This window comes from Lagenorhynchus albirostris, chromosome 15 (assembly GCF_949774975.1).
Source record: "Lagenorhynchus albirostris chromosome 15, mLagAlb1.1, whole genome shotgun sequence".
NCBI lineage: Eukaryota > Metazoa > Chordata > Mammalia > Artiodactyla > Delphinidae > Lagenorhynchus > Lagenorhynchus albirostris.
Window position 1 is genome coordinate 22,886,170 of NC_083109.1, and position 23,049 is coordinate 22,909,218.

The following is a 23,049-nucleotide window of genomic DNA, read 5'->3' on the forward strand; positions in this document are numbered from 1 at the left end:
ATACTTAGGAATAAATTTAAAAGAAATGTAGGACCTGTCCACTGAAAATTACAAAACATTATTGAAAGAAAATTTCAAAAACCTAAGTAAATGGAAAGATAGCCCATTTCATGGATCAGAAGACTTTAAAGTAAGAGGGCAACACTCATCAAATTGAATTACTGATTTAACACAATCCCTATTAAAATAAAATCCCAGCTGCCTTTTTTGCGGAAACTGACCCAAGCTGATTCTAAAATTCATATGGAAATGCAAAAACGAAATATGAACTTTAGAACTTCCTTTAGTGAGAACCTGAGAGCTGGCAATAAACTTCTTTTATTTTTATTTAAAAAGTAAAGCTGGAGGACTCACACTTTCCAATTTCAAAGCTTATTACAAAGCTACAGTAATTACGACGGTGTGGTACTGGCATAAGTGTACACATGTACATCAATGCACTGGAATAGAACTGAGTCCAGAAATAAACCCTTCAATAAATCAGTTGACCATAAATAAACCCTTACATTTATGGTCAACTGATTTTTGACAAGGGTACCAAGACTATTCAATGGGGAAAGAACAGTCTCCCTAACAAATGGTGCTGGACAAATGATATCCAAATGTAAAAGAATGAAGGTGGACCAATACCTCACACCATATACAAAAATTAACTCAAAATGGATCACAGACCTAAATGTAACAGCTAATGCTATAAAACTCTTGAGGGCAAACAGGAGTAAATCTTTACAATACTGGATTAGCAATGGCTTCTTAGAATTGACACCAAATGACAAGCAACAAAAGAAAAAAAAACAATTGAACTTCACTAAAATTAAACTGCTGTGTTTCAAAGAATACATAATAGCCAAGAAGTGGAAACAACTGACGAATGGATACGCAAAATGCAATATATCCATACGATGGAGTATTATTCAGCAATAAAAAGGAGTGAAGTGCTGAAACATGCTACAACATGGATAAACTTCAAAAACATTATGCAAAGTGAAAGAATCCATACATAAAAGACCACATATTGTATGATTCCATGTATATGAAATGTTCAGAATGGGCAAATCTATAGAGAATGAAGATTAGTGTTTTAGAGGGATACAGCATGATGGCTAAATGCGTACAAGGTTTCTTTTTGGGGTGATGAAAATGTTCTAAAATTAGGTAGCAGGGATGGTTGCACAACTCTGTGGATGTGCTAAAAACCACTTTAGCTGTTTTGTATACTTTAAAGGGGTGAATTTTATGGTATATAAATTACAACTCAATACTGTTATAAAAAATTATTCACAACCAAAAACTAGAAACAACTCAAGTGTTCATCAGTGGAATGGATAAGCAATGGTATATTCATATTCATACAGTGGAACGTGACATATCAATGAAAAGAATGAACTACAGGTACACGCATTAATATGGATGGATCTCAAAAACAAGGCTGAATCAAAAAAGGCAAGCCTCAGAAGAATACATACACTGCTTCTATTAATATAAATTTCTAAAACAGGCAAAACTAAACAGCATATTCCTTAGGGGTCACACATATATGTGGTACAAGTATAAAGAAAAGCAAGGGTATAATTAACACAAAATTCAGGATAGTGCGTTCTGCCATGGCAGAAAGAAGGTGATGTCTCACTGGGTTCAAAGACACTGGTAATATTCCATTTTGTAAACTAGTTGGTGCGTACAGGAGTGTTCTTTTTATTATTTTCCTTTACTCTGTTGACTCTTTGCATGTATATTTCACAATGAAAATAAAGGTTAAGAAGAAGAATGAGAGCAAAATAAAGATTTTCAGATAAATAAAAACAGAGTTAATGCCAGCTCTCAGGTTCTCACTAAAGGAAGTTCTAAAGGATGAACTCAGCAAAGAAGAAAATGATCCAAGAGGAAGATCTGAGATCAGAAAGGGTGAGCAAAGAAAATGATAAACATGATCATTATTATTTATACATGTATTTCTTTAGATTTATCTGTAATTATATAATTGAAAATTATATAATAATTTGTGAGGTTTTAAACCATAAGAAAACGATTAGATAAATCATATTTTAAGATTCTTGCGTTGTTTGGGAGAAAGGTAAAGATGTTGGGTAACTTAAAGTTTTAAGGGTTCATAGAACAGAAATACAGTGTGTAACTTCTGTGGCAGATATGGCTAGTTGTCCCCAGTGTTTGTTTCTCCTTCTCCCTCAGAAGTAGAACCATTTTTTTTCTTCGTGTCAAGTAGCAGCTTTTTTCAGATGAAATAAAACACAGAAATTTCTCAGGCATATTGTGAATTTTCTAGGACAAAGTATTGTCAAATGGAAAATATGAGGTATGGTATGCAAAGTATTAGAATCACAGAACAAGTTACACTAGCATCAGGACTGGAATAAGGACTTCTGCTGTTAGTGTGATGTCATATCTCTATGATGTGCACACTCCATCTACCAAGCACTGCACAGGCGTCGGAAAACAAGTGATCTGTGGGGACCTGTGGTTTTTAACTTGGGCACATGGCAGCCCGAACTCAGGCATTTCCTAGGCTACCCTTACAACAAGCTGTGAGTAGCTGGTCAAAGTGGGGGAAGTGGAAGTGGTGTGGGGGGCCGGCTTGCTCTTTTTTGCAACTGGTTCCTTTGCTGCTGGAATGCACTTGGGGTTCTGGAATCCAGCAGCCACTTGGAAAAATGAAAAGATCTTGTGAATGGAAGCCAATTATGACATCAAACCTCAAGAAGAAAGAAGCCTGGGGCTCCAGCATTACTATCTCAGACATTCTTGAATGTGAGAGAATTAAATAGTCTTGTTCAAACCACTTTTTCTTTTCTTTTTTTTTTTAAATGTTATTTATAGGCAAACCTAATCCCAATTAACACAGCCTCAAAATAGCAAAGGGAATGGAGAGAGAGGTGTGTTAATGCAAAAGAAAGCAAGAAAAGAGAGAGGAATAAAAGAAACCTCAAAAAAGTAGAATGGGTCTTCCCTGGTGGCACAGTGGTTAAGAACCTGCCTGCCAATGCAGGGGACACAGGTTCAAGCCCTGGTCTGGGAAGATCCCACATGCCGCGGAGCAACAAAGCTCGTGCACCACGACTACTGAACCTGTGCTCTAGAGCCCACAAGCCACAGCTACTGAGCCTGCGTGCCACAACTACTGAAGCCCAGGCACCTAAAGCCCGTGCTCCACAAGAGAAGCCACCACAATGAGAAGCCCATGCACCGCAACAAAGAGTAGCCCCCGCTCGCCGCAACTAGAGGAAGCCCGCGCACGGCAACAAAGACCCAATGCAGACAAAAATAAATAATAAATTAAACAAAAAAAGTAGAATGAAGAGCACAAAATAACATGGTAGGAATAAATCCAAACAGTGAAATCCCATTGTAAATGGATGACATTTTCTACTTCTGAAATAAAAATCAACACACTGAACAAAACACAAAATCCAGGTATATGCTGATTATAAGAGACATTATGAGGCACATGAAAATTGAAAGTAAAAGGATGGAAAGCAGTGTACCAGATGAACACTAACCAAAGGAAAGCTGGTACAGCAATACTTATAACACATAAAATAAGACTTTGAGGCAAAACACAAACAGACATCCAGAAAAATAGGGAGAGTGGATCACTAAACATTCACCAGGAATATTACATTCTAGACTTGATGCGTCTAAGATACCTTCAAAATAATATAAAGCAAAATTTGACAGAATTTTAAGGAGAAATGAAGAAATTCACCATTTTACAGAAAGTGCAGTGATACACATTCCCTAAATACAACACAATTACATTGACGACAAAATAAAAACAAGCTAATCTTTTGGATTAACACCCCCCTGCCCAGTTCTCCCTCTACAGCCTCATCTCAGTGGCCCCTGCGCTCTCCTAGACGACCGTTTCAGACGCTGCTCCTCAAACCTCCCAATGCCCCCTCCCGCTTTCTCACTCTGCAGTGATAACTCCGCTCTCCCGCTAGAGTGCCCCCCAAACACCTTCCTCCTATCACTATGGAGGAACTATGTATCCTCTACTTGGGCATTAATTCAGTTCCTTCTCACCTACCTAAGAATATCACTCAACAGTTATCCCCTTTCTCTACTGCATGATGAATTTCCCCTTCCCTACAAGTTCATTCTCAACAATACAAAAACATGCTTGTATCATTCAATTTAAAAATAAAAAGAACAACAAAAACTCCAGCCCTCCCCCTTTGACCCGTATATCCCTTCATTTCTCTGCTCCCATACAGAAAAATTCATCAATGGAGTTGTCTATACTTGTGGTCTCCTGGTCACTCCTATTTTCTCTCAATCCTTCTCCAATCAGGCTGTCCCTCCCTCTGCTCCCCACCATCTCCAAAGCAGACCAGCTCTTCAAGTCTGTAATGACCTTGCATGTGTAAGTCTGACCTGCTGTGTCCTTCAGAAAAGCATTTGACACGGTTGATTCTCTCTTCTTGAGAATTCTTATCTCATTTGGGAACTGCCTATACTTTGATGACTCCCAAATTGATCTCCAACCTGGACCTCTCTCCAGACTCATATACCAACTGCCTGCTTCACCTCTCCACTCTGATACCTAATAATGTGTATCAAATTAAACATGTCTAAAACTGAACTCCTGACTTTTCTCCTAACATCTACACTAGTCTTCCCTATCGCAGTGGCAATGCCATCCTTTCCGTCACTCAGACTCCAAACCATTTTGGACTCCTTTCACTCTTACTCCATATCCAATCCATCAGGAAATCCTGCTCTACCTTCCAAGTATACCCAGAATCTGACCCCTCCCTTAAATGCTCCATGGCCACCACCATCTCCTCTTTCCCAGATTATGTTACTTCCTCCTAACTCATTTCCCAGCTTCCACTTGTGCCCCTCCCCCCACTCTCTTCTGAACAGAGAAACTAGATTAATCCTGTAAAAAAGAATGTCACATTGCACTCTCCAACACATTCTCTTTTGGGAGTCAAAGCCAAGCCTTTGACACCTCTGAGGCCCCACCACACGGACTCCATTCCCCACCTCTCTCTGCTCACTCCTGCAGCTACACTGGCCGCCTTCTCCAGCCCTAGAAGACGTCAGGTGCTTGCCCACCACTGGAGTTCTCTGATCTCCAGAGCGCTAAGACTTCTCTCTTCCTTCCTTCAGGTTTCTGCTCCAAGGTCACCTTACCTGGGAGGCCTTCGCTGACCACACTGTGTGGGGCAGCAACACTGCCCCCAGCCAGGCAGCACTCTTCATCCTGCTCTTACTGTGCTTTGTTTTCTCTGTTGCATGTCTAACCATCTTGCATATTATATGTTTAGTTGGTTATTTTCTGTCTCTCCCCATGAGAATGTAAGCTCCACGAGGGCAGGGACCTTGTGTTGTTCTGCTACATCCCCAGAAGCTAGAATAGTGCCTGTATAGTATACGGTAGGAACTCAGTAAATACTCACTGAGTGGATGAAGGTCAGGACCAAGGGAGGGATGCTGCTTTCTTCCCACTATCGCACAATGTCCTGACACTCTTGCAGTTAGACGAGATATGCATGAGACACAGTAAGATTAGAAAGAGAAACACAGGGCTTCCCTGGTGGCGCAGTGGTTAAGAAATCACCTGCTATTGCAGGGGACAAGGGTTCGAGCCCTGGTCCAGGAAGATCCCACGTGCTGCGGAGCAACTCAGCCTGTGTGCCACAACTACTGAGCCTGTGCTCTAGAGCCCGCAAGCCACAACTGCTGAGCCCACGCACCACAACTACTGAAGCCTGCGTGCCTAGAGCCCGAGCTCTGCAAAAGAGAGGCCACTGCAATGAGAAGCCCACGCACCACAATGAAGAGTAGCCCCCACTCGCCGCAACTAGACAAAGCCCGCGCGCAGCAACAAAGACCCAATGCAGCCAAAAATAAAATAAATAAATCTTAAAAAAAACACATAAAATTGCCACTAGAGCAAATAATATGATCATTTATTATGCAAATCTAAGAGGACTGAGAGTTGTACAAGGTTGCTGGACACAAGATCAATGTAGAAGTCTCAACATAACTAATTAGAGTATGCAAATATAAAAATTCATTTTACTACCAAAACAAAAACTAGAAAGTACCAAGGAATAAATCTAATAAAAATACATAAGGCCTTCCTAGATATATTAATCAAACTTGAATGGAAGGATATAAAATGGAGATCTTGAATAAATGGAGAGATAAACTTCATTCATAGCTAAGAAGACTCAATATTTCTCAGGTATCAGTTTTTCACAAAGTAATCTGTAAACTCTATTTCTAGTCAGCGACCCAGGAAAATTTTTCTGAGGAACTTGATATACTAATTCTCAAATTGGTATTGGAAGAATGAAGATATAGACTTTTTCTTTCTGAACAAAAAGAATAAGGAAGGGGATTCACCCTATCAGATGCCAAGGCATGTTAAGAAGCTACGGCAACTAAAAGTCGTGTTAACACAGAAATAGACAAAAGGGCAGCAGAACAGAACTGAGAAACACACCCCTGTGTGTGTAGCAATCTGGCAGTGGTTATTATGACTGACTGGCATCACTAATCAGTGAGGAAAGCAGAGACTTCAAAACATCTTTCCAGTGAGCCATGGTCCGGGAGCATCCCACATGCCGTGGAGCAACTAGGTCTGTGCGCCACAACTACTGATCCTGCGCTCTACAGCCCGTGAGGTACAACTACTGAGCCTGCATGCCACAACTACTGAAGCCCACATGCCTAGAGCCTGTGCTCCACAACAAAGAGAAGCCACTGCAAGGAGAAGCCCGCACACCACAACAAAAAGTAGCCCCTGCTAGCCGTAACTAGAGAAAGCCTGCGTGCAGCAATGAAGACGCAATGCAGCCAAAAAAAAAAAAAGTCACCACTATGTACCCCTTAAAAAAAAAAAACTTAGGAAAGATCTAAAATCAACAACCTAACTTTACAACCTAAGAAACTAGAAAAAACGAACTATCCCAAAGCTAGCAGAAGGAAGGAAATAATAAAGATTATAACAGAGCTAAATGAAATAGAGAATAGGGAAACAACAGAGAAAAATCAAAAAACCAAAAGTTGGTTCTTCAAAAAGATCAACAAAACTGACAGAACTTTAACTAGATAGACTAAGAAAAAAAGAAAAGACTCAAATACTAAAATAAAAAATGAAAGTGCGGACATTACTACCAATTCTACAGAAATAAAAAAGATTATAAGGGAGTACTAGAACAACTGTACACCAACAAATTGGATAACCTAGATGAAATGGACAAATTCATAGAAACCCAAAACCTACCAAGACTAAATCATGAAAAGATAGAAAATCTGAATAGTTCTGAATCAGTAATCAAAAATTTCCCAACAAAGAAAAGCTCTAGACCCAGTGGTTTCACTGCTGAATTCTACCAAACATTTAAAGATGACTAACACCACTCCTTCTCAAATTTTTCCAAAAAACTGAAGAGGAGGAAACACTTCCTAACTCATTCTATGAATCCAGCATTACCTTGATACCAAAGCCAGAAAAAAACACTACAAGAAAACTAGAGACCATCATCCCTTATGTACACTGATGCAAAAATCCTCAACAAAATATTAGCAAACAGGATTCAGCAGTATATTAAAAGGATTATACATATGACCGAGTGGGATTTATTATAAGGATGGTTCAACATATGAAAGCTGGTCAGTGTAACATGCCACATCAACAAAATGAAGGGGAAAAACCACACAATCATCTCAACTGATGCAGGAAAAGCATCTGAAAAATTCAACACTCTTTCATGAGAAAAACACTCAACAAACTAGGAACTACATGAAACTACATCAACAAAATAAAAGCCATACATGAAAAACCCACAGCGAACATCATACTCCAGGGTGTTTTCTCTAAGATCAAGGATAAGGCAAGGATGCCCACATTCATCACTTTACCTCAACATAGGACTGGAAGTTCTAGCCAGAGCAGTTAGTCAAGAAAAGGAAATAAAAGGCATCCAAATAGGAAAGGAAGAAGTAAAATTATCTCTGTTTGCAGATGATACCATCTTATACATAGAAAACCCTAAAGATTCCACCAAAAAACTCCCGATAGAACTAATAAATGAATTCAGCAAAGTAGGCAGAATACAAAGTCAACACACAAAAATCAGTTGCATTTCTAATACTAACAATAAACAACCTGAAAAGGAAATTACAAAAACGATTCCATTTACAACAGCATCAGAAAGAATAAAATATTTAGGAATTAACTAATTAAGGAGGTGACAGACTTACACAATGAAAACTACAAAACACTGCTGTTTTGTAGTTATTAAGAAGATATGATAAATGGAAACAAGTCCCATGTTCATGAACTGTAAGACTTAATACTGTTAAAAAGTCAATACTGGGCTTCCCTGGTGGCGCAGTGGTTGAGGGTCCGCCTGCCGATGCAGGGGACACGGGTTCGTGCCCCAGTCTGGGAAGATCCCACATGCCACGGAGGAGCTGGGCCCATGAGCCATGGCCACTGAGCCTGCGCGTCCAGAGCCTGTGCTCCACAACAGGAGAGGCCACAGCAGTGAGAGGCCCGCGTACCGCAAAAAAAAAAAAAGTCAATACTACCCAAAGCAATCTTCAGATTCAATACAATTCCTATCAAAATTCCAATAATGTTTTTTGCAGAAATAGAAAAATCCATCTTAAAATTCATATGGAATCTCAGGGCATCCCAAACATTAAAAGCAATCTTAAAAAAGAATAAAACAGGAGGATTCACACATCCTGATTTCAGAACTTACTACAAAGCCACAATAATCAAATCAGTGTGGTACTGGCCTAAAGACAGACATATAGATCAATGGAATAAAATAGCAGCCCTGAAATAAACCTTTGCAAACATGATCAAATGATTTTTGACAAGGGTACCAAGCCCACTCAATGGGGAAAGAACAATATTTTCAACAAATGGTGTGGAGAAAACTGGATATCCACATGCAAAAAAGTGAAGTTAGATTGTTATGTGATACCATAACTCTAAATGGATCAAGAACCTAAATTTAAAACCTAAAACAACAAAATTCTTATAAGAAAATATAGGACAAAAGCTTCAAGACATTGGATTTGGCAATGATTTCTTAGCTCTAACACCAAAGGCACAGGGAAACAACGAAAAAATAGAAAAACTGGACTTCCTGAAAATTTAAAAATTTTGTTCATTAAAAGTCATTACGTACGGAGTAAAAGGGTAACTCACAGAATGGAAGAAAATATTTGCAAGTCATATATCTGGATGAGGGATTAATATTTAGAATATATAGAGAACTCCTAAAACTTAACAACCAAAAAAATCCCAACCTGATTCAAAAATGGGCAAATGACTTCAACACACATTTCTCCCCCCAAAAAATCAAATGGCCAACAAACATATGACAAGATGCTCAACATGACTAATTATTAGAGAAATGCAAATCAAAACTACAATGAGGTATCACCTCACACCGGTCAGAATGGCTATCATCAAAAAATCTACAAACAATAAATGCTGGAGAGGGTGTGGACAAAAGGCAACCCTCCTACACTGTTGGTGGGAATGTAAATTTTTTCCTTAAAAAACTATAAATAGAGCTGCCCTTTGATTCAGCAATCCCACTGCTTGGGCATATATCTGGAGAAAAACATAATGCAGAAAGATACATGCACCCCAATGTTCATTACAGTGCTATTTACAATAGTCAAGACATGGAAACAACATAAATGTCCATTGACAGAGGAGTGGATAAAGAAGATGTGGTACATATATACAATGGAATATTACTCAGCCATAAAAAAGAATGAAGTAATGCCATTTGCAGCAACATGGATGGACCTAGAGATTCTCACACTGAGTGAAGTCAGACAGAGAAAGACAAATATCATACGGTATCACTTATATGTGGAATCTAAAAAAATGGTACAAATGAACTTATTTACGAAACAGAAATACAGTCACAGATGTAGAAAACAAACCTATGGTTACCAGGGGGGAAGGGGGAAAGGGATAAATTGGGAGATTGGGATTGACATACACTACTGTATATAAAATAGCTAACTAATAGGACCTACTGTATAGCACAGGGAACTCTACCCAATACTTTGTAATGACCTATATGGGAAAAGAATATTAAAAAAGTGGATATATGTATATGTATAACTGATTCACGTTGCTGTACACGTGAAACACAACACTGTAAATCAACTATACTCCAATAAAAATTAAAAATAAAACTACGATGAGATACCACCTCATACGTATTAGGAAGGCCACTATCAAAAGAAAAACAGCAAGTGTTGGCAGGGATGTGGAGAAACTGTAATTCTTGTGCACTATTGGCAGGAATGTAAAATAGCACAGCTGCTGTGCTGTACAACAATGTGAATGCACTTAATACCACTGAACTGGACACTTAAAAATGGTTAAGATGGGGCTTCCCTGGTGGCGCAGTGGCTGAGAGTCCGCCTGCCGATGCAGGGGACACGGGTTCGTGCCCCGGTCCGGGAAGATCCCACATGCCATGGAGCGGATGGGCCCATGAGCCATGGCCGCTAAGCCTGCGCGTCCGGAGCCTGTGCTCTGCAACGGGAGAGGCCACAACAGTGAGAGGCCCACGTACTGCAAAAAAACAAAACCCCAAAAAACAAAAATAATAGTGATAAAAAACATCATTAATTTCGTGAATTCCCTGGTGGTCCACTGCAGGGGGCCAGGGAACTAAGATCCCGCAAGCTGTGTGGCATGGCCAAAAAAACAAGCCAAAATAAAGTGATTAAGACATCATTAATTTTAGGAATTCCCTGACGGTCCAGTGGTTAGGACTCGGTGCTTTCACTGCAGGGGGCCCAGGTTCAATCCATGGTTGGGGAACTAAGATCCCACAAGCATTCATATATATATAAATATATAAAATAAAACAATATATATATGACATAGTATTAAGTATCCACATATATAAAGAACTACAAATCAATTTTCAAAACACTGACAATGCAATAGAAAAATGAACTATCTGGGCAATTCACAGGAGAAAAAGTTGAAAGAGCCAATTAACTAATGAAAATATGCATAGCTTCTCAAATAACAAAGTAAATACAAAATAAATCAACCAGATATACTTTTCCACTTACCAAATAATTAATTTAGAGTCTGACGGGATCAAGCATCAGTGAGGATATCAGAGAAATGGAAATTTTCCAACACTGTTGGTGTAAGGATACACTGGTATAATCTTTGGAGAGCCATCAGGCAGAACTGATTAAAATATAAAATGTTTCCATCCATCCAGCAATTCTGTCCAAGGAAGGTAAGTATCCTAGAGAGATTCTCTCACATATGATGCCAAGAAAGACGTGTGCCAAGATGCTGATAAAACCCTGAAAACACCTAAACACCCATCATCAGGAATGTGGGCAAAGAAAATGCAGTATTTCATGTATCTCACTGAACACGTCACAGAATTTAACCAAACTGAAGCAGATCTGTATGCGTCAAACTAGACAGAACTTCACAACATACTGTTCAGTAGTAAAAGCGCTCTTTGTAACTGCTGCATATTAGATTGAACTGGTTCTGTATTGTGGCAGACTGTATTTTCCAAAGATGACCCCAGCAGTGTCTCCTGTCTCTCGAGTTCTTCTAGAACCCTGACACTCCCCTATCAAGAGGTGGGGTCTAATTCTCCCCGTCCTTGAACCTGGGTGGGCTTGTGACTTCTTGTCGCCAGTAAAATACGTGGTAGAGATCCCAGGTGAGTTCTGAGGCGAGGTCATCAAAGGCAAGGCAGCCTTGTTAGCCTGGCCCGGAGCCAACAGGTAAGAAGTCTGACTGCCCCGAGGCTGCCCGTGAGGAAGCAAAGTCCCGTGGAGGAGACATACACAGGGGCCCCGGCAAGCAGTCCTGCTCTTTTAGGTCACTCTGGTCTAGGCACCAGGCATGTGAGTGAACTACCTTCAGGTAATTCCTTCCCTCGGCTACCAGGCCCTGAGTCATCCCAGCCGAGGCCCCAGACATCTTGGAGCAGAGATGAGATGTTCTTGCCATGCTCCTGCTGAATTGCTGACCTACTGTTATAGCCATAACCATAATAAAATGCTGGTTGTTTTATGTCACTAAGTTTGAGGTCAGTTTTTATGCAACAAAGGTAACTGAACACTTAGTGATAGGCAGTGAGGGGCCTGCTTTATTACAAATAATACAGCAAAGACATCCTTGTATACGCCTCTACACACAAACTAGTTATTTAGGGGAGGTCCTAAAAAGGAGACCTGCACTCAGAACTGCCCACTGGTGAAAGTGGAGGAGGCTACAATGCCTGTTTCTAGTAATATTAATATCAACATTAACGACAACAACTGTAATAAATGCTACCACCTCTTGGGTTCTTGCCAAGGGCTTTGTGTTTCTAATCTTACATTAATACACAGTCCTGTCGCGTTGGTATTGGTCCACCCAATTCACAGGTGAGGAAGTGGAGGCCTGGAGAACTGAGGTGACTCGCCCAAGGTCTCTTAGTTTCCTTCCTCGCCAGAGCTGGGGAAATGGGATGGCAGGCCCCTTCCCTCAGGCTGCTAGCTCTATGTCTACCCTTGTTCACCTCTCATCTCCCAGCACTGAGGCTAGAGGTGTGGCCTTTTCGGCTCCTGGCCTGGGCTGCGTCTATCCACAAGTTAGGGTGATGGTGACAGCAGATGCAGCAGACACGGCTGCTGCCGTTCACCACCAAGCACTCCGCATACACAGGGTCTCATCTTATCCCCACTACAGGCTGAGGGTGGGGTCATTATCGCCACTGAACAATGGGGGGAAGCAGGCTCTCTGATTCTCCACTCACTCTGGAACGATCCTGATCAACCCCCTGGCCACAGGAGTTCCCAGACTACGCTGAAGCGTTCATTTCATCCGCATCTCCTTCAACAGCAAGAAAGACATCTGCACAACTTGACCTCTGTAATCTTGCTTCCCCACGAGCCCCTCCTTATCCAGCCAAGCACACCCTGCCTCCGCCTCCCTCTTTCAAGTTGATGACCTCTCCATCCACCTGTGGCCCAAACCAGGGAAGCTGGAGGGATTCACCTGACTCCAACCCTGTGCCCCTTTAGCCGGTCCATTCAGAACGTTCAGAAAATTTCTTGTTTATCCATTCCTTCCTCTTCCACCCCACCACCCTGGTCTCCCTGTTTCCAAAGCTTTTTCCACACAGCAATCAAGGGTGATCTTTCTAAAAAGAAAATCTGACCATCTCACTGTTGCTTCAGATCCCCCAGCTCTCCCCTGCCTGGAGGGTAATGCCCAATACTTTGATCTGATATTTGAGGCCCTTCTCAGTCAGCTTCCTACTCTTGTGACCCACCATCCCCCTCTTCCCACCCCTTTCTTTTCACTTGTGATTCCTGGACCTGCCCTGCACTTCCTGCTTCTGTGCCTTTGCACGTGCTACTCCCTCCATCTGGAATCCCTGTCCTCTCCCCCTGCCTGTAAATATCCTCCAAGCTTCTGCACGATATGAAGGTATCATGTTCTCCTTGAGGTACCTCCTTGGTGAAGCTCTTCCACATATGTAAGAACAGTGACATTAAAACTTGTGGCCATAAGTCAGACAGGGCCTTGGGTGGACGTACACAATTTGATCAGAAAGCATGGTGCTGTCAACGAAGAATTGTGGTCCTAAGAGATAGGAAATGTTATTATTCACAACAGACAAAAAGATGGAAGCAACCCAAGCATCCACGGACATGTGAATGGATAAGCAAAATGTGGTCTCTCCATACAATAGAATATTACTCAGCCTTAAAAAGGAACGAAATTCTGATACCAGCTGTAACATGAATGAATCTTGAGGACATTATGCTAAGTGAAATAAGCCACTCACAGAAGGACAAAGACCGTATGATTCCACTTGTGTGAGGGACCCAGAGTAGTCAGATTCAGAGACAGAAAGTAGAATGGTGGTTGCCAAGGGCTGGGAGAGGGAGAATGGGGAGTTAGCATTTAATAGGTACAGAGTGTCAGTCTGGGAAGATGAAAAGTTCTGGAGATGGATGGTGGTATAACACAAAATCCACTCAAGAGAGGCAGCCACCTGCATGGGTGTTACTGATCTACCTGAGCAGTCAGAATACTTATCATGAATCTAAGGGACAGAGCAACGTGACTACATCTATCTTTAAGTTATAGTCACTGGTGTAGGGCTGTGAAAAGGGCTCCATCCAGAGGTTGGGTTCAACAGCAGGGGTTGAGGGCTGCTTATTAAGAAATGTCATCATGTTGAAAGAGCACCCCTCCCCCCATAATATTACAGGAAGGTAATACCAATACTGTTTGACGTGACATATGCTTAGCAGGTAAGCATCTTCTCAATCCAGAAAGAATTAGAATTAAGTGTAGTACAGAAAAGTTTAACCTGCTGCACCAACACTGAGTCACTAAGGTATCCGCGCATGCCCACCAAGGCTTATTCTCCTCATCTGCGCCGTCCAATACAACGGCCCCCGGCCATTTGCAGCAAGCGAGCACCGGCAATGTTGTTTCTCTGGATTGAGATGTACGATAAAGTAAAATAGGCACTGGATTTTAAGTACTTAGCATGAAAAGGAATGTAACACCTCAATAATTCTGTATGTTGAAACACTACTATTTTGGACATACTGTGTAAGATAACTTACAAAAATTATTTTCACCTATTTCTTTTTGCTTTTTAAATGCAGCTCCTAGAACATTTAAAGCACATGGCTCAAATTATATTTTTACCAAATAGCGCTGCTCTAGATGCTCTGACCCTAGGCCACCGGGCAGGGTGAATGGCAGACGGCATGGAGTGAATGATAGTCTGCGAGCTCCCTCCCTCTACCCTGCACCTGGAATGCCAGCAACCAGACACATGCCCCCAAAGAAACTAGAGGATTCTTTTCTGAAGAAGATTCTGAAGGATTCTGGAGAAAAGATACTGACATTTCAAGATCTTCTAAGGCAAAGGCCAGTTTGTCACCGAATCACCCTAAAGCAGGACGCCCTTAAACTTAGATGGGCAACAAACCACTTTAGTTCAATGTCAGCAGAACCTGTCACATTGTCACCAATAGAAATCAAAGATAATTTCATATCACATTACAGTGGTCACAGTTATCTTGAAATAACGTTTACTGTCATCATTACTTTAAAATTATAGTAATTTTAGACTGACTGCTAGACTGTATTACTTAATGCCTTAACAAAGAAGTATATATAGTATTATCATATCACAAATTTATTCACTATTTTAGAAACTGTATATTAATGTAATTGGTTCCCTTTGTTATCTTGATATAATTTTTTAAATTAATTAATTTATTTAATTTTGGCTGCGTTGGGTCTTCGTTGCGGTGTGTGGGCTTCTCATTGTGGTGGCTTCTCTTGTTGCGGAGCACAGGGCTGTAGGTGCGTGGGCTTCAGCTGTCGTGGCACATGGGTTCTAGAGCTCAGGCTCAGTAGTGTGGTACGTGGGCTTAGTTGCTCCGTGGCATGTGTAATCCTCCCGGCCCAGGGCTCGAACCCGTGTCCCCTGCATTGGCAGGCGGATTCTTAACTACTGCGCCACCAGGGAAGCCCTGATATAATATTTTTTAATTAATTATTTTTATTTTTGGCTGTGTTGGGTCTTTGTTGCTGCACATGGGCTTTTCTCTAGTTGTGGCAAGTGGGGGCTACTCTTCATTACGACGTGTGGGCTTCTCGTTAGGTGGCTTCTCTTGCTGCAGAGCACAGGCTCTGGGCGTGCAGGCTTCAGTAGTTGTGGTGCATGGGCTCAGTAGTTGTGGCTTGTGGGCTCTAGAGCACAGGCTCAGTAGTTGTGGCGCACGGGCTTAGTTGCTCCGCAGCATGTGGGATCTTCCCGGGTCAGGGCTCGAACCCGTGTCCCCTGCATTGGCAGGCAGATTCTTAACCACTGCACCACCAGAGAAGCCCTGGATATAATTTTTCCTGTATGTTATTTAAAACCAGTTTTCTGAGAAGGTGTCTACAGAAGCCTACCTTTCAACGGGCCCTGCCCACAGAGCTGCCAGTTAGTCTCTCACTGCTTCAATTGTTTTTTTGTCCTAATTTTAATTTTTATTAAATTAATATATACTCATAGTTTTAAAAATAAATGGAAGCACAGCAATAAATGAAAAATAGATAAATTGGACTTTATCGAAATTAAAGACTTGCACATCAAAGGACACTATGAAGAAAGTGAAAAGACAACCTACAGAATGGGAGAAAATATTTACAAATCATATATCTGACAAGGGTCTATTATCCAGAATATGTAAAGAACTCCTAAACTCTACAACAAAAAGACAAACAACCCAATTACATAGACTGAATAGATGTTTCTCCCAAGATATACAAATGACCAATAAGAACATGAAAAGAGGCTCAGCATCAGTCATTAGGGAAATGCAAATCAAAATGACAATGGGGACTTCCCTGGAGGTCCAGTGGTTAAGAATCCACCTTCCAATGCAGGGGATGTGGGTTCAATCCCTGGTCAGGGAACTAAGATCCCACATGCTGCAGGGCAACTAATCCCGTGCCACAACTACCGAGCTCCAGCACCTCAACTAGAGCCCACGTGCCGCAAACTACAGAGCCCGCACATCACAACTAGAGAAGAAAAAACCCCATAAGAAACAACTAGAGAGAAGCCCGCACACTGCATTGAAGAGCCCGTGTGCTGCAATGAAAGATCCCGCATGCCACAACTAAGACCCGATGGAGCCGTAAAAAAATAATAATAATTTAAAAATAAAGAAATAAAAAAAATTTTTAAAGGACAATGAGATACCACTTTATACCTACTAGGATGGCTATAATTTTTTTAAAAGATGGAAAATAACAAGTGTTAGCAAAGATATACAGAAATGGGAACGCTTATGCATTGCTGGTGGGAATGTAAAATGGTGCAACTGCTGTGGAAAACATTGGCAATTCCTCAAAAAGCTAGACATAGAATTAATTACCATGTGACCCAGCAATTCCATTCTTAGGTTTAAACCCAAAAGAACTGAAAATAGGACTGAAACAGATTCTCATATCGTGTTCACTGTAGCATTATTCACAGTAGCTGAAAGGTGGAAATAACCCAAGTGTCCATCAACAGACGAATGGACCAAACAAATGTGGTATTTACATACAATGGAATATTATTCAGCTATAAAAAGGAATAAAGTTCTAATATGCTACAACATATGGATGTACCTTGAAAACATGCCAGACACAAAAGGACAAACACTGTATCTTCCCACTTACATGAAAGATCTAGAATAGGGAAATTCATAGAGACGGAAAGTAGATTAGAGGTTACCAGGGACTGGGTGGAGAAGGGAATGGGGAATTATTGCTTAACGGAAACAGAAGCTCTATTTGGGGTGATAAAAAAGTTTTGGAAATAGATGTTGGTAATATACAACATTGTGAATATAAGTAATGCCACTGAATTATGCACTTAAAAGTGGTTAGAATGGCAAATTTTATGTTATATACATTTTACAATAAAAAAATGGAGAAAAGTTAAACATAGAATTACCACATGATCCAGCAATTCCACTCCTACGTATGTACTCAAAAGACTTGAACAGAGGTACTCAAACAAAATCTTGTACATTATGAGTTTTATTCTGCTATTAAAGAGGTTTTTTTAAATAATGCCATTCTTTTTATTTCCTTATAAATTTATTTTATTTATTTATTTTTGGCTGCATTGGGTCTTCGTCGCTCCATGCAGGCTTCCTCTAGTTGCGGTGAGCGGGGGCTGCTCTTCGTTGAGGTGCGCAGACTTCTCATTGTGGTGGCTTCTCTTGTTGTGGAGCACAGACTCTAGGTGTGTGGGCTTCAGTAGTTGTGGCTCACAGGCTGTAGAGCGCAGGCTCAGTAGTTGTGGCGCACGGGCTTAGTTGCTCCACAGCATGTGGGATCTTCCCAGGCCAGGGCTCGAACCCGTGTCCCCTGCATTAGCAGGCGGATTCTTAACCACTGCACCACCAGGGAAGTCCCAAAGAGTTTTTATCATGATAGTTAAATAATTATTTCTTCATCTTTGATGTTATTACCATATATTATCAACATACCAGTATATTACCATGACTTTTGCTATTTTTATATTATATAGTTTGCTTTTGCTAACTCTAAAATTAAGTTTTATTTTATTATATTTAATTTTTTTTAAAGAAATTAACATGCAATTTATAAATTTATTTTATTTATTTTTGGCTGCTTTGGGTCTTTGCTGCTGCATGTGGGCTTTCTCTAGTTGCGGTGAGTGGGGGTTACTCTTCGTTGTGGTGCGTGGGCTTCTCATTGCAGTGGCTTCTCTTGTTGCAGAGCACAGGCTCCAGTAGTTGCGGCATGTGGGCTCAGTAGTTGTGGCACACGGGCTTAGCTGCTCCACAGCATGTGGGATCTTCCCAGACTAGGGCTCGAACCCGTGTCCCCTGCATTGGCAGGCGGATTCTTAACCACTGCACCACCAGGTAAGTCCTTTATTTAATTTTAATTTTAATATTTTGGCTGCGCCGCACAACTTTCGGGATCTTAGTTCCCCAATCAGGGATTGAACCTGAGCCACAGCAGCGAAAGTGCCGAGTCCTAACCACTGGACTGCCAGGGAATTCCAAAGTTTTATTTTAAATTAAATCATAAAATTAAAAAACAGCAAGTGGAACTACTAGGCTTACAACAAAAACAGAAATCTTCTACTCCATCCCTTCCTACCCCTGAGTTAGTTCCTCACTTTTAATATGAATAAACAACTAAAGATCACTGGACATTCCAGGAAAGACTCCAACCCAAAAAGACACATAGAAAAAAGGAGCCTAAAGGAAACAGAGACAACACAGGGACACATGAAAACTTAAGTATATATGTAAATCTTAGAAAGGTAGGAGAAGATACTCTATCCATAAAACAAGGACAAAATATTACGAAAAAAGGAACAGAGTAAGAAAGAGCTCTTATACGAATGGCTGTAGTAAACATCTGATGTACAGAGTTTAGAGATAAATTCAAGAAAACCTCTCAAACTCAACAGATTTCTCCAAAAAAAGATACACAAATAGCACTTGCAAAGATGCTATACTTTATTAGCCACCATGGAAACTCAAATCAAAACCACAGTGAGGGGCTTCCCTGGTGGCGCAGTGGTTGAGAGTCCGCCTGCCCATGCAGGGGAGGCGGGTTCGTGCCCTGGTCCAGGAGGATCCCACATGCCGCGCAGCGGCTGGGCCCGTCCGTGAGCCATGGCCGCTGAGCCTGCGCGTCCGGAGCCTGTGCTCCGCAATGGGGAGAGGCAACAACGGTGAGAGGCCCGCGTACCGCAAAAAAACCCCCAAAAAAACAAAAACCACAGTGAGGTACTACTATACCCACCATGATGGCTATAATCAAAAAGAGCAATAATTACAAGTGTTGGTGAGGATGTGGAGAAATTAGAACCTTCGTGTGCTGCTGGTGGGAATGTTAAATGGTGCAGCCACTGTGGAAGAGTTTAGCAGGTTCCTCACAAAGTTAAACACAGAATTATCATATGACCCAGCAATTCCACTCCTACTTGTATACCCAAAGGAAATGAACATAGATCCACACAAAAACCTGTACACAAATGTGCACAGCAGCATTATTCATACTAGCCCAAAAGTGGAAACAATTCAAATGTCCATCAACAGATAAATGTATAAATAAAATGTAGTATTATCCATAAAACGGAATATTACTCCACAATAAGGAAGAACTGATACATGCTATAACATGGATGAACCTTAAAAACATGCAGCAAAAGAAGCCAGACACAAAAGGCCTGTCACACAATCATACTGTATGACTCCATTTACATAAATGTCCAGAATAGGCAAATCCACAAGACAGAATTAGTGGTTGCTAAGAGCTAGTGGGGAGGAGGGGACGAGGAGTGACTGCTTATGGTCACGGGGTTTCTTTTTGGAGTGATGGAAATGTTCAGAATTTAGATAACAGTGATGGTTGCACAACATTATGAGTGCACTAACTGCCACTGAACTGTATACTTTAAAAGGGTAAATTTTATGGCATGTGAATTATATCTCAATAAAGTTGTTATAGCGTGGGAAAAAAAAGAAAAAAAAAAAAAGAAAGTCTTCCAGAAAGAGAGACAACAAAAAGATAAGAGAAAGAAAAGATCAGAGACAGGATCAACTCAGCAGATCCAACATGTGAGTGACAGGAACTTCAGAGAGAGAAAACAGAACAAGTGGAAGTGAGGAAATTATTTTAAAAAATTAATGCAAGACTATTTCTGCAAGAAACAAAAGACCTGAGTGTCCACATAAAAGTGGCCTATTAACTACTGGCACAAAGACCCATTCCAGGGCACATCACTGAGAAATTTCATAAGAGAGGTAAAGTGAAGATCCTAACAGATCCTAACAGCTTCCAGAGATAAAATAATACAAAGGACTGAGACCTGGAATGGCCTCAAACTGTTCATCGCAAGTAATGGAAGCTAAACATAATACGGCCTCTTTAAGATTCTGAGGGAAAGTTACTTTCAACTTTAATATTTATATATAAATTATATCTATATTTATACACAAAAATAATTTGTATTTACTATTTCCAACTTCACACCCAGCCAAATTATATGAGGTCTGAATAAAGACATACAGTTTCCAAAAATTTATCTCCAACTGAAGGTGTGCTCCCGTAAAGTGAGGGGCTAAAACCAGGAAAGTGGAAGACCATGTTGTCCAAAAAAGCAGGGTGTCCATCACAGTAAAGTAGCCAAGGGCAGTCCCAGGTGACGAAAAGGGAAGTCTCTGGACAGCAGCCTGGCAGCAGGCCCAGAAAGCAAGCTGGCCAGATCAGGGCAGAGGACAGAGGGCACCAGGAAAAATAGGAGATCATGAGATTATCTGATACGTTTGCACACCTGGAAAATAATATTGATGAGGGGCTGGCCGATCTGGTGGAGCATGTGAAAAAAATTACAAATAAGAGCTTAGAAAATAAAGTGCATAAAAAAAATGAGGCAACCATTCATTCTAGGAAAAACAAAATGTATAAGAAAATGAAATCATTAATATACTACAAGGCTCTGTAGTGAACATCATTTACATGCTCATAGCAAACAGAAATATTGGTTGTTTTTTAACCCCAAACTGATGTAATATACGGAGGGTGGGGCACAGGAAGTGGAGGTGACAGAGCTAAATACTGAGCTATTATAGTAGAGATCAATACATAATGACGATTAATTTGAGAGGAAATAAAAGGTAATCCCATTTAAAAATGAAAAAGAAATATGAAGGTAAATACCAGAATACACAGTTGATGAGAGCTGCAAGTGGGGAAGGCTGAGGAAGGGCAGAGGGCTGGATGGTTTCTGTTAGAAGCCATTTAGTGCTCTCTCTGATCCTTGCCCCTGTTCTGATTTTGTAAATACTAGTATTGTAAAAGGTTGTTAGGTATATAGCTCACAACAGTTCCCTGCACACCAGCGGGTGTGACATCAAAGCTGGGGACTGGCCTAGAGAGAGTGAAAACAAGGCCTCTGAGTCATCAAGGGGTGGTTTCCCCAGGCCCTGCCCCACCAGGGGTCAGTGGGATGCTGGCTCCATCCCTTCTGGATACCCCGGAGACCTGTGCTTCCTGCACGGTCTGTGAAGGGGAGCCATCTAGGGGCCGGAGCTTCCCAGGGGCCTGCCTCCAAACCACCCCTCCCCTGTATCAAACACCTGTGAATCTAGGCTCCCTACATATTTCTAGCTCTTTCTAGAACTATTCTCTAATTTCTCGGGGGAATTTTTGGAAACAGGCATGGTATAGACAGAAGCCTAAGTGGGAAAGTAGATGACTTCTGTCTAACCCATTCATAGTTCTTCACACCCTGCTGAGGTTCAGTTAGATCCCTGGTGCTTGGTACACAGTAGATGCTCAATAAGGAGCCGCCAAAGGCATAATTATGGTGCCAGCTTTCTGTGTCCGGCACTTCATCGGGCCCTGAACACGCACCGCCGCATCAGAGGGTAAGATTATCTCCACGTTACAGGTAAGGAAACAGGCTCAAGGAACCTGCCCAAGGTCACTTCACTAGTAAGGGAAGAGCTAGGATTCAAACCAGGGGGCTGCTGACCCCACAGCCAGTGGAACTAGCAGCTGCTGCTGTAAATCCTTTCTGGAAAAAGGTTTGGTTAGGTCGGTGGATGGATGGAAGAAAGGAAAGAATGAGAATAAGGGGTGGAATCACAACCGACCCAGGAAGAGAACCTAAGAACCCCCACCCCCACCTCGGAGGCTGGGGCTGGCACCCGCACCCCTCCCACCCCGCCCCCGGGGCCGGCCTCACAGCGCCCACCTTCTTCAGAGAGGCTGTTCTCTTTGGTCTCCTTGTCCATCTGGCAGCACCAGCCTTCCAGCCGCTCCGTTTCTGCCTGAAGCAGCTTCAAGAACCAGTAGCCGTCCCGGCGGCAGGCACCTGGCTGTGCTGGCTCCGCGGGGGAGCTGGAGGACGTCTCCAGCCAGGGGTCGGGCGGGGGCAGCGAGGATGCCTCTAAGGCAGGGTCGCTGTCGTCTCCATAGGAGAGGTTGCGCTTGATCTGGGCAATCCTGGGGGTCTGCCGGGGGCCGGCATCGATGCTGATGGAGTCGGGGTGTGGGGTGCAGTCCGGGAGGCTCCTCTCAGATGACTTACAGCTTGAGTCGTTGGCATCCTGGGTATCCGAGTCGGTGTCCCGTCGGGAGGACATGCTGTGAGAGGGGGCGCTGCTTCTGTGGGTGCGGGGTGGAGTGGGGTGGGGACAGTAAGGGGTGAGTCACCCAGAGGGCCAGAGACCAGAGGCCACCCCGACCCGGACACACGGGAGACAGAGAAACGGATGCATCGTCTGCTCACCATGCGCCTGAAGCGGGTCCCACAGCCCCCGTCTCATTCTCTGCTCAGCCCCCGCCCCGCCCACACGCACACGCACACACAGACAAGGTCATAAGGTTGCCTGTTTACTGCACTGGGGCCAGGACGCCCACCAACATCGGGGTGCCAGGCCATGTCTCTGCCCGGCCTCGGCCCCCGTGGCTGATTAATCTCA

The 23,049-nt window shown here is 42.1% G+C and overlaps 1 protein-coding gene across 4 annotated transcripts in view; it reads right to left on the minus strand.

The window, feature by feature from the left end:
- The window catches only part of DLGAP4 (DLG associated protein 4), an 87,333-nt gene that overhangs the window by 11,317 nt on the left and 52,967 nt on the right, over positions 1-23,049 (minus strand). For all 4 annotated transcript variants that reach the window (XM_060124095.1, XM_060124097.1, XM_060124096.1 and 1 more), the window contains one exon: positions 22,320-22,732. In XM_060124095.1, coding sequence (XP_059980078.1) covers positions 22,320-22,732 — 413 coding nt within the window. The remainder of the gene's footprint in view (positions 1-22,319; positions 22,733-23,049) is intronic.